We start from the raw sequence: 12,906 nt of genomic DNA, 5'->3' as shown, positions 1-12,906 counted from the left end.
GTTACTGATTGTAAAAGTACCAGATAGAGGGGTAGGATTTAATAAGCTCTGCTTCTTCCTACTCCTTTTGGACATGTGGAACTGTGAACTGATTATGTGATGCATTCAATTGTAATCTGATGCATTTTCAAATGAAATAAAACCATTTAAAAAATTTTAAAAAAATGTAAAAAAAAAAAATAATAATAATAATAAAAATACAATGAAATAATATTATATTAGGAAAGCAGGAAGTGAACAAATGTGATGCACTCAATGGTAATCTGATGCATGTTCAAATGAAATAAAACCATTTAAAAAAAATTACATTTAAAAAAAAATTATTTTAAAATTTTAAATAAAAAAAATACAATTAAATAAAGAGCTGTGAACTGATTATGTGATGCATTCAATTGTAATCTGATGCATTTTCAAATTAAATAAAACCATAAAAAATTAAAAAAATTAAAAAAAAAATGTTTTCAATTGAAAAAATACAATTAAATAAAATCAAATTCTAGTAGGAAAGCAGGAAGTGAACAAATGTAACAGTTAATGTTTGTAAAAGTACCAGATGGAGGGGTAGGATTTAATAAGCTTTGCTTCTTCCTACTTCTTTTGGACATGTGGAACTGTGAACTGATTATGTGATGCATTCAATTGTAATCTGATGCATGTTCAAATGAAATGAAACCATTACCATTACCATTACAGTTGCACGCCAACAATCTGCATTCATGGGATCTTTTGCCTTTATACATGATTGTGGAAGGAGGAATAGGAGGACACCAATGGGAGCTCGCTCTCTACTCTTTTCATCATCCCTCATTCCTTTCCAGACACCAAGCCTCCCATCACGCCCATCTTCCCGGCCGCCTCCAGCTCCCTCCCCTGGCCAGTCATCATCGGCATCCCAGCTGGAATAGTCTTCATCTTCGGCACGGTGCTGCTCTGGTTCTGCCAGAGTAGGAAGCAGTGTCCCCCTCCCGGCGCCCCGGCCCCGACTCTGCAGCAGGCGCTGCACGGCTCTCAGCGGGCCCCGTGTCGAGAGCGTGACCGAGGCTGCGTCCCCGCGTCGTCCGGCTCGTCCAGCCCGGATAAAGACTGCATGAGCTCCATGAACTACGAGGAGTACCTAGCTCAGCAGCAGCAGCAGCAGCAGCAGCTCCTCCTCAACCAGGGAGGAACCACCATCCCGGCTAAGATCTATCCCAAAATCTACACTGACATTCACACGCACACACACTCCCACGTGGACGGAAAAGTGCATCAGCATCAACACATTCATTTCCAGTGTTAGCGAACAAGACTACAAAAAAAAAAACATCAGGAGGACAAAAAATGGCCAGTCATGTGACACCACGAGCTACAGCGACATCCAGGTGCTGTTTTTTTTTTTTTTTTTAAATTTCTATCCGATTTTCACGCCACTTCAAATCTATCAGCTCTTCGTTGTGCACTTCATTCAAAAGACGACAAGGAATTCTGTTGCGTGCGAGTTTGACTGCAGCTGTTCAGGCCTAACGAGAAGGTCTTCTTCTTCTGCAAAAAGCTGCAAGCGCGTGGAAGCGGCCGAGGTCACGTTTCACCTTCTGTTTAATCAGCTGTCGCTCACGCTCTCGTCTGCTCGTGAACGCTAAAAAAACGGTACTCACGGAAACACAAAAGGGCTTCTTCTTCTTCTTCTTACGTCGTCGTTGTCGTTGTCGTCCTACTCAGGTTGTCCTTACGTCAAAGAAAGCTGACCACTATCTTTTCGATCACACGTCTTCATCCCCCAGAGGCTGAACGGCCACAACATTAGGTACACCTGCAGAATATAATAATATTCAAACATATGATGTGTGTGTGTTAGTATGGACATTGTGATGTCATAGAAGACGTCTTATAAGTTTGATGCCAAAGAATAGACGTCATTTTTTGTTGAATGTTTGGTGGAAATCATTCATTCATTCATTCGCTTTTTCCTCACGAGGGTCGCAGCGCGTGCTGGAGTCTATCCCAGCTGTCTTCGGGCACCCTGGACTGGTGGCCAGCCAATCACAGGGCACATATAGACAAACCATAAGCGAATTTGCACATTCAATATTAACACAAAGATTTATTTATACATCTTTTTCAACCAGACCCATCACTCCCAAAGACTTATCTATACGGTTTTTTTTTTGCCGCAAGAGGCACAAACAGGTGATGATGTAACTCCACAATAGAAGAGAGCATGTTTGATGCCGTTTTAAGCCCCAAAAAATGACTTACAAGACGCATTTTATAAGAACTCGACATGCATCTCTTCCATTGAAATACGCTGCACAGCAACCAGGAAAAGGCATGTCGGTTACGCATTGAAGGGAATCTCGTCGAGCTAAGTGGTTAGCATCCAACTATTCATTCATTTTCTACCGCTTATCCTCACGAGCGGTACTGGAGCCTATCCCAGCTGTCTTCAGGCGAGAGGCGGGGTACACCCTGGACTGGTGGCCAGCCAATCACAGGGCACATATAGACAAACAACCATTCACACTCACATTCATACCTATGGACAATTTGGAGTCGCTAATTAACCTAGCATGTTTTTGGAATGTGGGAGGAAATCGGAATACCCGGAGAAAACTTGGAGAGAACATGCAAAATCCACACAGAGGTGGCCGAGGGTGGAATTGAACCCTGGTCTCCTAGCTGTGAGGCCAGCGTGCTAACCACTTCTCCGCTGTGTAGCATTGATATCTATTATTCATTCATTCATTCTTTTTCTACGGCTTATCCTCACGAGGGTCATGGAGGGTGCTGGAGCCTATCCCAGCTGTCTTGGGGCGAGAGGCGGGGTACACCCTGGACTGGTAGCCAGCCAATCACAGGGCACATATAGACAAACAACCATTCACACTCACATTCATACCTATGGACAATTTGGAGTCGCTAATTAACCTAGCATGTTTTTGGAATGTGGTAGGAAACCGGAATACCCGGAGAAAACCCACGCATGCACGGGGAGAACATGCAAATTCCACACAGAGATGGCCGAGGGTGGAATTGAACTAGGGTCTCCTGGCTGTGAGGCCAGCGTGGTAACCACTCGATCGCCGTGGTGTGAAAACCCGTAGATAACCCACGCATGCACGGGGAGAACTCCACACAGAGATGGCCGAGGGTGGAATTGAACCCTGGTCTCCTAGCTGTGAGGCCAGCGCGCTAACCACTCGAACACCGTGCCAAAATCATATTTTCTCGAAAAAAAATCAATTTTTAATTTCAGATATGACTGGATATGGTTAGTCTTGGACTGCCAATCCAAACTGAGCCTAATCATCAATGTAAAGTATCAATTGATTGGATATCCTTATATATAATGCAGGTATACCTAATGAAGTGACCTCGTCCAAGACTGCAAAGGATGAAGGAAACAGATTGAATGACATATTTTTCATTTTCTTGCAAAATTCCCCATCCTAATAAGTTCTCAACCGATATATATTCTTTAACCAGTTTGTGATTTCTAATCAAACGGTCACAAATACGTAATTTATTGTTGTTGTTTTTTTTTTTTCCAAGAAAATGTAACAAAAGTTTATTTTTCTGAGTAAAGCGTTTTACATATCTATGTAATGTAATGTAAAGTGTACATGTGTTGTGTTTAGTGTATCCACATGTAGTTATTGTAGTTATTTGTGTATACAAATGGTTCTATTTTTTGACAATCCCAAATGTTGTGTTGAAGAATCATCCAGTTTGTTGGTGGTTTGATTAAAATGAAGGAAGGATGTGAATATGCATTCCCAAAAGTGTGTGCCGAGGTGATGCAGAGGTCAAGAGACACAAACGACAAGGAAAAAGTGCTTTTTTCCTCTTTTTCCCGGTGAGTGATATCCCCTGCAAGACAAACACTTGATGACCGGCGTGGTTTTCTCATTCATGTCAATCTGTGTTCCTTTTCAAAAACCAATCTAGGTAGGATTCCCTTTCACCGCTTAGGAAGTGCATGCATTGTCCTGCTGTGGGACTGACGTGACAAGATCCCGTCATTCCTCCCTCCCCGGGAAGAAGGGCCGCTTTGTCCATCAAGCTCAGCTTTGCTTTGGTCTGATGATCACATGCAGAGGATGCGGAGTCCTGGCATCACACAGGTGAACATGTACAGTTATCACAACGTACTAATCAAATATACAAGGTAAAAAAAAAAAAGTTTTATTAAGCAGCCATTCTTTAAATAGGAGGGAAAAGGCCTGAGAACACAATGGAGGTAAATACTGCCCTCTAGCGGTGTTTTTGTTAACTGCATATACGCACCAAACGGGAATTCATTGTCGTTAGCTGTTTTTAATTGAAGAAAATTCATTTGTTCTTCATGGTATATTTCAAATAAATTCAAGTAACTTCATATTTCTGTACAAACCAAACAAATTTTTCAAAAACAGTGGAACCTTGGTTAGTGTCATTAATTTGTTCCAGAAGGTGAAACTCTAACCAAAACGGATGTTAACCAAATCAATGTTACCCCATAAGAACTAATGTATATACAGTAATTCCGTTCCAAAAAAGCAATTTAAAAAATATAGTTTTACATGCAGCCAAGTGGTTAGCGTGCAGGCCTTACAGCTAGAAGACCCGGGTTCAATTCCACCCTCGGCGTTGAAGTGTGGAGTTTGCATGTTCTCCTGGTACTCCGGTAGTAATATCTTACTTTTTATTTTTCTACACAAAATAAGATGAAAAATAAATAAGCAAATCAAGAATAAAGAAAATCAATCTGTAATAAATATAATAATAAAACGGCAAATAATAAAAACTTAAGAAACCACATATAGTTGGTGGGTAGACAAATTATTTTTTTCAGATTAAAATGAACAAAGCATTATTAGAGCCCTGTAGACATGACAAAACACGACTATAGTCACATTTATACTCTTTTTATTTACAACATATTGCGCAACTGCAGGGTCTTGAGACACATGCTAACTCGCAAACTAGAGAGCTAGCGACCTAAACGGTAGCCTTCAAGTTATTTTCTTTAAACTTAAATAGCCAAAAACTTACCACTTCCACACGGATAGGGAGGACAACTATTAACAGTTATTTAACCTTTAACATGAACATTAATCAAACGTAATATTTTTTTCTGGGTACATGATACCATACAGCATCCATATCAAACTTGCTGCACTAACATTAAACTTTCATATCAAGGCGGGGGCCTCAAACTGGTGTGCTGCGGGCCACATTTAGCTCGCGGGCCATGTGTTTGAGACCCCTGGTCTAGATCTCCCAGAAACTGCACCTATTTCCGAAGTCAGGTTCACTGTGACGTCATTGAACATGGTGAGAAAAGTGGAAAAAGCATAATAGGTCCTCTTTAATTATTAAAAATTATTAACTCACTTTTTTGGGGGTTGGGGAGAAAAAAAAAAAACACTTTCATATCCTAATTGTCTATATTTTTAATTTTACACAACTGTAAGAACATTAAAAGTCAAAGTCAGACAAACATGACAGGGTGAAAAAGACAACAATGAAAAATGTGTACAATAAGTGAAGACCATCAAGCCTTCTGGACGTTGCTGATGAGTTCATCGCAGAGTTTGGTGAGCTCTTCAGCCTCCTTCGTCTGTCAGATGAAAAACAAACATGTTTAGAATCGGAAAAAAAAAAAAAAAGAGTTTGTGCCGACCTTCTGGTCCAGGTTCTTCTCCAGCGACTGAACCTTCAGCTGCTCCCGCCGCAGCTGGACTTGCAGCGCCGACACTTCCGTCTTGTGTTTGGCGCGCACCTTGGCTATTTCCTCATTGGCGCTGGCGGCAAAAGAAGTTGGTGAAGATGAGCGACCGGTAACGCTCACGTCGGCAAATGTGCGGTTTTCTTACTGGCCAATTTTCTCCTCGGCGTGGGCTTTAAGGGTGTGGTAGCGCTGCTCCTCCTTTTTGATTCGTACCAGATAATCCTGAGCGCAAGCTTTCAGCGTCTCCTCATTCTGGGTGGGAGGGGGGGGGGGGGGGGGAGAGACGAAGAAGACCAGTTAGTCCGAGCATGACGTTTTAAATGTCATGTAAACATGGATCTGACCTTTTTATAGCCGTCAATGGCCTCCTTGTACTTCTCCAGTCGTCTAACGAGATCCGACAAGGACCTCTCCACCCCGTTGAGGTCGTTGGAGGCCTGCTCCTTCTCCAGCAGGGCCTCGCTGAGCTTGGCCTGGGACAGCTCGCGCTCCTTCTCTTGGTCGGCTTCAATAACATCCACATATTGGATCAGAAACACCGATGGTTAGCGCGCAGACCTCACAGCTAGGAGACCAGGGTTCAATTCCATCCTCGGCCACCTCTGTGTGGAGTTTGCATGTTTTCTCCAGGTACTCCGGTTTCCTCACACATTCCAAAAACATGCTAGGTTAATTAGCGACTCCAAATTGTCCATAGGTATGAATGTGAGTGTGAATGGTTGTTTGACTATATGTGCCCTGTGATTGGCTGGCCACCAGTCCAGGGTGTACCCCGCCTCTTGCCTGAAGACAGCTGGAATAGGCTCCAGCACCCCCGTGAGGATAAGTGGTAGAAAATGAATGAATGAATAATAGATATCAATGCTACACGGCGGACTAGTGGTTAGCACGCTGGCCTCACAGCCAGGAGACCCGAGTTCAATTCCACCCTCGGCCACCTGTGTGGATTTTGCATGTTCTCTCCGTGCATGCATGGGTTTTCTCCGGGTACTCCGGTTTCCTCCCACATTCCAAAAACATGCTAGGTTAATTAGCGACTCCAAATTGTCCATAGGTATGAATGAGAGTGTGAATGGTTGTTTGTCTGTATGTGCCCTGTGATTGGCTGGCGACCAGTCCAGGGTGTACCCCGCCTCTCGCCCGAAGACAGCTGGGATAGGCTCCAGCACCCCCCGCGACCCTCGTGAGGAAAAAAGCGGTAGAAAATGAATGAATGTCCTTTGAACTCACCCAACATTTTTGCGATGGTGAGCTCAAATTCTGCAACGACTTTCCTGTTTGGAAAAGAGAATTGGGGAAAATGTCAGCAAATATTAAAAAAAAAAAAAAAGTGATATTCCATAAAATGTTGCTTTTATTCAAAAGGCCCACCTCATTTCCTGACCTTCCTCGTGCAAGGCGTTATACTTGGCACACATTTGTTCCTCTTTTGCCTTTGCCTGCAGCACAAAGCAGAACACGTTCTCGTCAAAAAGCGATACACCAAGGGCTCGTCACGTTGGTGACACATTCTTGTAAACGACTCTTTTTCACGTCACGGTACCTCAGCCTGGACCTTGGCGATGGCTGCGTCCATGTCTTTCTGACTGTACTTCAGCACTTCGATGATTGTGCCTTCGCCGCTTGCAGGCTGCACGAAAGGAGGGACAAAGCTCTCCAGTATTTGGGGCGTCTGGATAAAAGGGTGATGATAATTATTAGGATTTTCATGATGATTCAACAACTACTATCCCTAAGAGGGACATACTGGGGCTGTGGTGTCATCGGTCAGTTTAGGGTTCTCCTGAGGTGAGCTTCCACCTTCCTTTTCAGCCACTGGAGGAATTTCAAACCTAAAAAAAAAAATCAGACAGATGACATTAAAGATATACCGGGTCACATGTTTACCAGTGCATCCACCGACGACGGCAGCACCGCTAGTACCGTAAATGGCCCCTTCATTACCGTGAAACAAGTGCCGCAGGTTGAAGAGACTGGTCCGGCACGACTGGGCCTCCGCCGCACTTCTTTGGGCTCTCTCTCAGCAGGGGGTCAAATTTAAGGTACAAAGACTGTTTGCGTAGTGCCGACTCCTTGAACTAGACACAAAATAAGAAATGTTTGAGGTCGGAATGCCGATGAAGGGGTGGCGAAAGTATCCGATGTATACATCAACACTCACGCTGCAGGAGCCGAACTGTTCAAGGTAGTCGATTTGGCCTTCGAAGTTGTTAGCCATGACTATAAAAAAAAAAAAAACATGATTATATGAACAAGTGGTATGGTTCTTTTACCCCCCCCCCAAAAAAAATAATCCTACACAAACCAGAAACTTCCTTTTTGCTCATTAATTAAATTAAAAAAAAGTTTAAAAATGATAGACTTTAAGAATATAGTACATCAAACACATTTTGCTTTGCTTCTTCCTGCTCCTTTTCAGACATGTGTGGTAATGAGGTATATACATACATTGCAAGTGTATTGTATTGCAAGTGTATATGTGAGAAACAATAATGTAACATAGTATGCATGTCTGAAATAAATTAAGAATACATTTAATTTTTGGGGGGAGAAAATCCCCCCCCCCCCCCCCAAAAAAAAAAAAATTCATGTATTTATAGTGTATTTATGTATGTATAGTCTGGGCTTCCCTACTAAGACTGCTGCCCCCACGACCCGGACAAGTGGAGGAAAATGGATGGATGGGGAGAAATTTATATATATATATATATATATATATTTTATATATATTTTATTTTTTTCTCCCTGTAAATACATCATTTAGAGAATACATATTTTCTGCTATAACAGTGCTCATAGAAAAAAATATATACGTATATAGCAGAAAAGGACTGTTATAGCAGAAAATATTTATTCTGTAAATGATGTATTTACAGGAAAAATATACAGTATAATATAATTCCATAAATGCATTTAATCTTATAAAAAAAAAAGAAACTGGTTAAGAAACTGCCATCAAGCCAAGTGCAGACTGGAAGACCTCCATTGACTTACACTCAGTCCCAGGAACAAACTCTTCATTGAGCTCAGACAGGCTGCCTTCTGGTTGTTGCTTTGCAGGGAGGAGTTCTACTGTGGAGGCTAGACCCTCCTCAGAGTCCTGGCAACACAAAAAACAACAATAAAAGATGGAGTCACTGCTCAATTAAAAAAAAAAACACACAAAAAAAAACACTTCTTATACCAAAAATATCTTTTTTTGGGGGGGTGTAATTTATCCTTACAGATTTCAAATGCCAGATCAGGATTTTAAAAAAGTGTTTTTCACCTCGACACTAATTTTTATTAGTATTTTCATATTTTTTATTATTATTTATTTTTATATTTTTATTATTATTTATTTTTTATATTTTATATTTATTATTATTATTAAAATAAACCAACCTGGATTATGTGTGGTACTGCTTTGGAGTTGATGTCAGGAATGGAAATGCTCTCATTAGCACTGCAGGTAAAGGGGGGGGGGGGAGATAAACCATATTAGCAAAAGGTGAAATATAAAAACCAAAGACTGGATTAGACTCGGTACCAAGCAGGTGTCTGGTCCTCTTCAGCAGGTAGAGAACCGGTCTGAGGAGAGTCGTTGATGCGGGACTTTGTTGCAAACGGGTCCTGGAGCTTTTCCCAGTCTAGAGAGTACACGTCTTCGGGGGCGCCCACATCCGACTTCTGCGCGATGTCTCCTTGTGCCTTCACATCCAACTCGGTCTCTTTGGGTTTGAAGCCAGGCGGCCTCTTGCCAAACTTCTTGGGTGGCGGCTTCTGTTTAAGCTCGCCGCAATCATCAAAGTTGAAGTCCAACTTGATGGGACTTTTGTTGGCGGGCGCGGAGACTGGCGGGGGCTTGGATTCGGCCGCTTGGGTGTCAGATGGAATGGGGGCCACGGTGGCGATGGGCTTCACGTTAGCTTGAATAGGCACCTCCACGTCTACGGGCTCCATCCGCTTCACCTCCTGACAGTCCGGCGCCTTCCTTCCTAGGAGAGGCGAGTTCTGGATTTTGGAGCCTCCCGTTTTGAAAGGATCGATTGAATCGATGTCGTCGGGATCAAAGCTGTAGGATCCTTTTGGAGGCGGCGGTGCATCTTCAACAAAACTTTCCGGATACTCGTGGGGGATGCCACCTGGGGAAGGCTGAGCGGGGACATCAGGTGTGGTGCTGCGTGATTCTTGCTCCGCGGCTGGAAGCGTCACGATGACCACGCTGCTGTCAGTAGAGCAGACGCCGGTAGAAACCAGGGAGTTCTCCAGCGAGGGGGTGATGGGTAGCGTCTCCTCCAATGCGGAATCCGACTTGGTGGGCTCCTCACGGATAATGTCTACAAGTTTGGGAGATGGGTTCTCACTTGGAGGCCTTGGAGGGGACAGGGCCATCTTGTTAGACGTCTGGAAAGGGTCCATGTTGTCCAGGTTGTCGAAATCCAAGTGGTAACCACCTTTGCTTTGTATTGGCATGTCATCATCTGGGTAGGAAGACAATTCGCCTGCAACGTAAAATCACAACACATTCAATAAGAGTCCAACACCCTTAATTGGCACATACAGTGGAACCTCTAAAGTTGTACAATTTAGGGTTCAACCTGCGAGAATTAATCTCTGTGTGTACCTCACAATTAACTCCACGGGTGGAGCTTTGCTTTTTCCGTGATTGACCAACATTATGGTTGAGATTCTACTAGGAACTTTCCCAATGCTAATGCTGAGTTATTTTTTTATCTTGTTTACTATATTTGGTAACACAAGTGTAAAAGGTGGGCGGCACGGCGGTCTAGTGGTTAGTGCGCAGACCTCACAGCTAGGAGACCAGGGTTCAATTCCATCCTCGGGCATCTCTGTGTGGAGTTTGCATGTTCTCCCTGTGCACGCATGGGTTTTTCAAATTCAATACATTCCAAAAACATGCTAGGTTAATTGGCGACTCCAAATTGTCCATAGGTATGAATGTGAGTGTGAATGGTTGTTTGTCTATATGTGCCCTGTGATTGGCTGGCGACCAGTCCAGGGTGTACCCCGCCTCTCGCCCGAAGACAGCTGGGATAGGCTCCAGCACCCCCCGCGACCCTCGTGAGGAAAAAGCGGTAGAAAATGAATGAATGAATGAAGTGTAAAAGGTGACTATAGGAGTGTTAGCTCATGTTCACAGGACTCTAATGCTCTATCACAGGGGTCTCAAACATGCGGCCCGCGGGCCAAATGTGGCCCGCAGGACACTAGTTTGAGGCCCCCGCCTTGATATGAAAGTTTAATGTTAGTGCGGCCCGCGCAAGTTCGATATGGATGCTGTATGGTATCATGTACCCAGAAAAAATTATTACGTTTGATTAATGTTCATGTTAAAGGTTAAATAAATGTTAATAGTTATCCTCCCTATCCGTGTGGAAGTGGTAAGTTTTTGGCTATTTAAGTTTAAAGGAAATAACTTGAAGGCTACCGTTTAGGTCGCTAGCTCTCTAGTTTGAGAGTTAGCATGTGTCTCAAGACCCTGCAGTTGCGCAATATGTTGCAAATAAAAAAATAAAAAATAAAAAAAAATAATAAATAAAAAAAAGAGTATAAATGTGACTATAGTCGTGTTTTGTCATGTCTACAGGGCTCTAATAATTAATTAATTTTATTTTTTGTCATGTATCAAAGTACGAGTTGATATGACCATCCAATGACATAATGGGTACCATAGTAAGTGTCTATATATATATATATATATATATATATATATCATATATCGTATATAGCACGTCATGACTGGTTCAAGACTCTTCATCCTTGTATTTAGCAAACATCAACTGCTGTATTGTTTCTTGAATTGGCTCATCGTTGTGCATTGATCTCGTACCTTGTTTGGGACCATCGGGTTGTTCAGGTGTCCCTTGTGGCAAAGTGCTACAAAAAGAAGCATCATTTTCAGTCTAAAATGATAACCGTTTATCATGGGTATATTATGAATGAGAGACAGTACATACGTGGTCAGGTCCAAATTTAAGGACTCCATTGCTTTTGTGCACTCGTCCAGAGATGCAATAACAGTCTTGGTAGGTGATAATAATCTTTTAGTTACTGGGTCTCTTCTTGGAGTCTGGAAACAAACCTAGACACAAAAATACTAGCTCAGTACAGGGAGGGTGAAGTACAAGAAATAATGTGTGATTATTTATCGATTGCGGTGTACCTTGATGCCCTTTGGCAACGTCTTGCTGGGGAGGTTCTCCGTCTGACGCAGGATGGACGGCCTCCCGGTCGGCTGGTCCAGGGTGAAAATGTCACTTGTGCTGCTGTGCTTTCCTCCTCCAGTGTTGACGCCAAAATTCTCATCGTTCACTTCAACAGAGTTCATCCTGCGTAAACAGGGAGTACTTAAAACTCTGAGGGGAGGGTCTTTACAAGATGAAAGCTGCATCTACTTGATAAGACATTTGGAAGGGTTTTTTTTAAGGTTTGCACCAAAATGTACTTGAGGTGATGAAACCCTGTGGGTATACAATTGCTCATAATAAACTCAACAATACCAAACAATATACAAACCATTTAGTATGGCCATTGCAATTTTGTTGACTATTATTTTGCATGACTGTAGCAATAATACGTTTGTCGTATGGCGCCCCCTTTGGTCAACATTAGAACAGCCCGACAGTAGGTCATGTGACTTTCTCACGAGTTGAAGCCTGTCTCATTTTTATACCGTTAAAAAAAAAGTCAAACAAAATGACATCAGTGCTTCATCAATTGTGAACCAAACGTTCGTCTTTGTCACAATGTAACACATGACCACTGTGTACATTTGTCATCACAATTTATACCACTGCCTTACATTGTTCATAAAAAACTCATTCGAACGTAAAACAGCTAACTTAGAGACGTTAACTTTAACCTAGTTAACAGTGACGTTGCATTATATATCGTTAGCATATTCGTATTCTCATCATACAAACGTTAACAACTACATTTACACACTTTTCACGAACTTGCCAAACAATGGTAGCTAACGGTACTGGGTTCAAATAAAAAAAACTTAGTTTTAAAGAAGTACACGAATATCCAACCACGTACCTCGAATTCAATAAAAAAAAACTCGCAGAATGGAATCTTCCAGTCGTCACATATAACTCTAGTGTGGGCAAATAAGAATGACTTTCTGTTTGAAAAATCGCCTTCCTGTTGGGAGAAGACCGTTTGGGTGTTAAATACCATAAACGGACCAATACGATTGTGAGAAACATTCA

General features: G+C 42.4%; 2 protein-coding genes across 2 annotated transcripts in view; one reads left to right on the top strand and one right to left on the bottom strand.

Annotated features, from left to right (window-relative positions):
• Positions 1-3,743, top strand: part of LOC131140555 (fibroblast growth factor receptor-like 1) — a 45,309-nt gene extending 41,566 nt beyond the window's left edge. The window contains exon 7 of the mRNA XM_058091092.2: positions 819-3,743. Within this exon, the coding sequence (XP_057947075.2) occupies positions 819-1,279 (461 nt within the window). The 3' untranslated portion in view covers positions 1,280-3,743. The remainder of the gene's footprint in view (positions 1-818) is intronic.
• A 1,653-nt stretch (positions 3,744-5,396) lies between these two features.
• tacc3 (transforming, acidic coiled-coil containing protein 3) lies at positions 5,397-12,899 on the bottom strand. The gene is made up of 17 exons (XM_058089976.2): positions 12,734-12,899; positions 11,856-12,021; positions 11,650-11,774; positions 11,523-11,569; positions 9,219-10,173; positions 9,074-9,134; positions 8,684-8,789; positions 7,851-7,909; positions 7,634-7,767; positions 7,437-7,521; positions 7,233-7,361; positions 7,061-7,128; positions 6,920-6,963; positions 6,034-6,194; positions 5,835-5,941; positions 5,642-5,762; positions 5,397-5,578 (listed from the first exon to the last, which is right to left on the bottom strand). Exons 2-17 carry the CDS (start codon positions 12,018-12,020, stop codon positions 5,513-5,515), a joined length of 2,433 nt encoding a protein of 810 aa, XP_057945959.2. The 5' UTR covers position 12,021; positions 12,734-12,899; the 3' UTR covers positions 5,397-5,512.
• Positions 12,900-12,906: the final 7 nt, after the last annotated feature.

The sequence above is a fragment of the Doryrhamphus excisus genome, linkage group LG14 (genome assembly GCF_037039965.1).
Source record: "Doryrhamphus excisus strain RoL-2023G ecotype Guam linkage group LG14, RoL_Dexc_Guam_v1.1, whole genome shotgun sequence".
Taxonomy (NCBI): domain Eukaryota; kingdom Metazoa; phylum Chordata; class Actinopteri; order Syngnathiformes; family Syngnathidae; genus Doryrhamphus; species Doryrhamphus excisus.
This window is presented reverse-complemented; position numbering and strand designations above follow the sequence as displayed.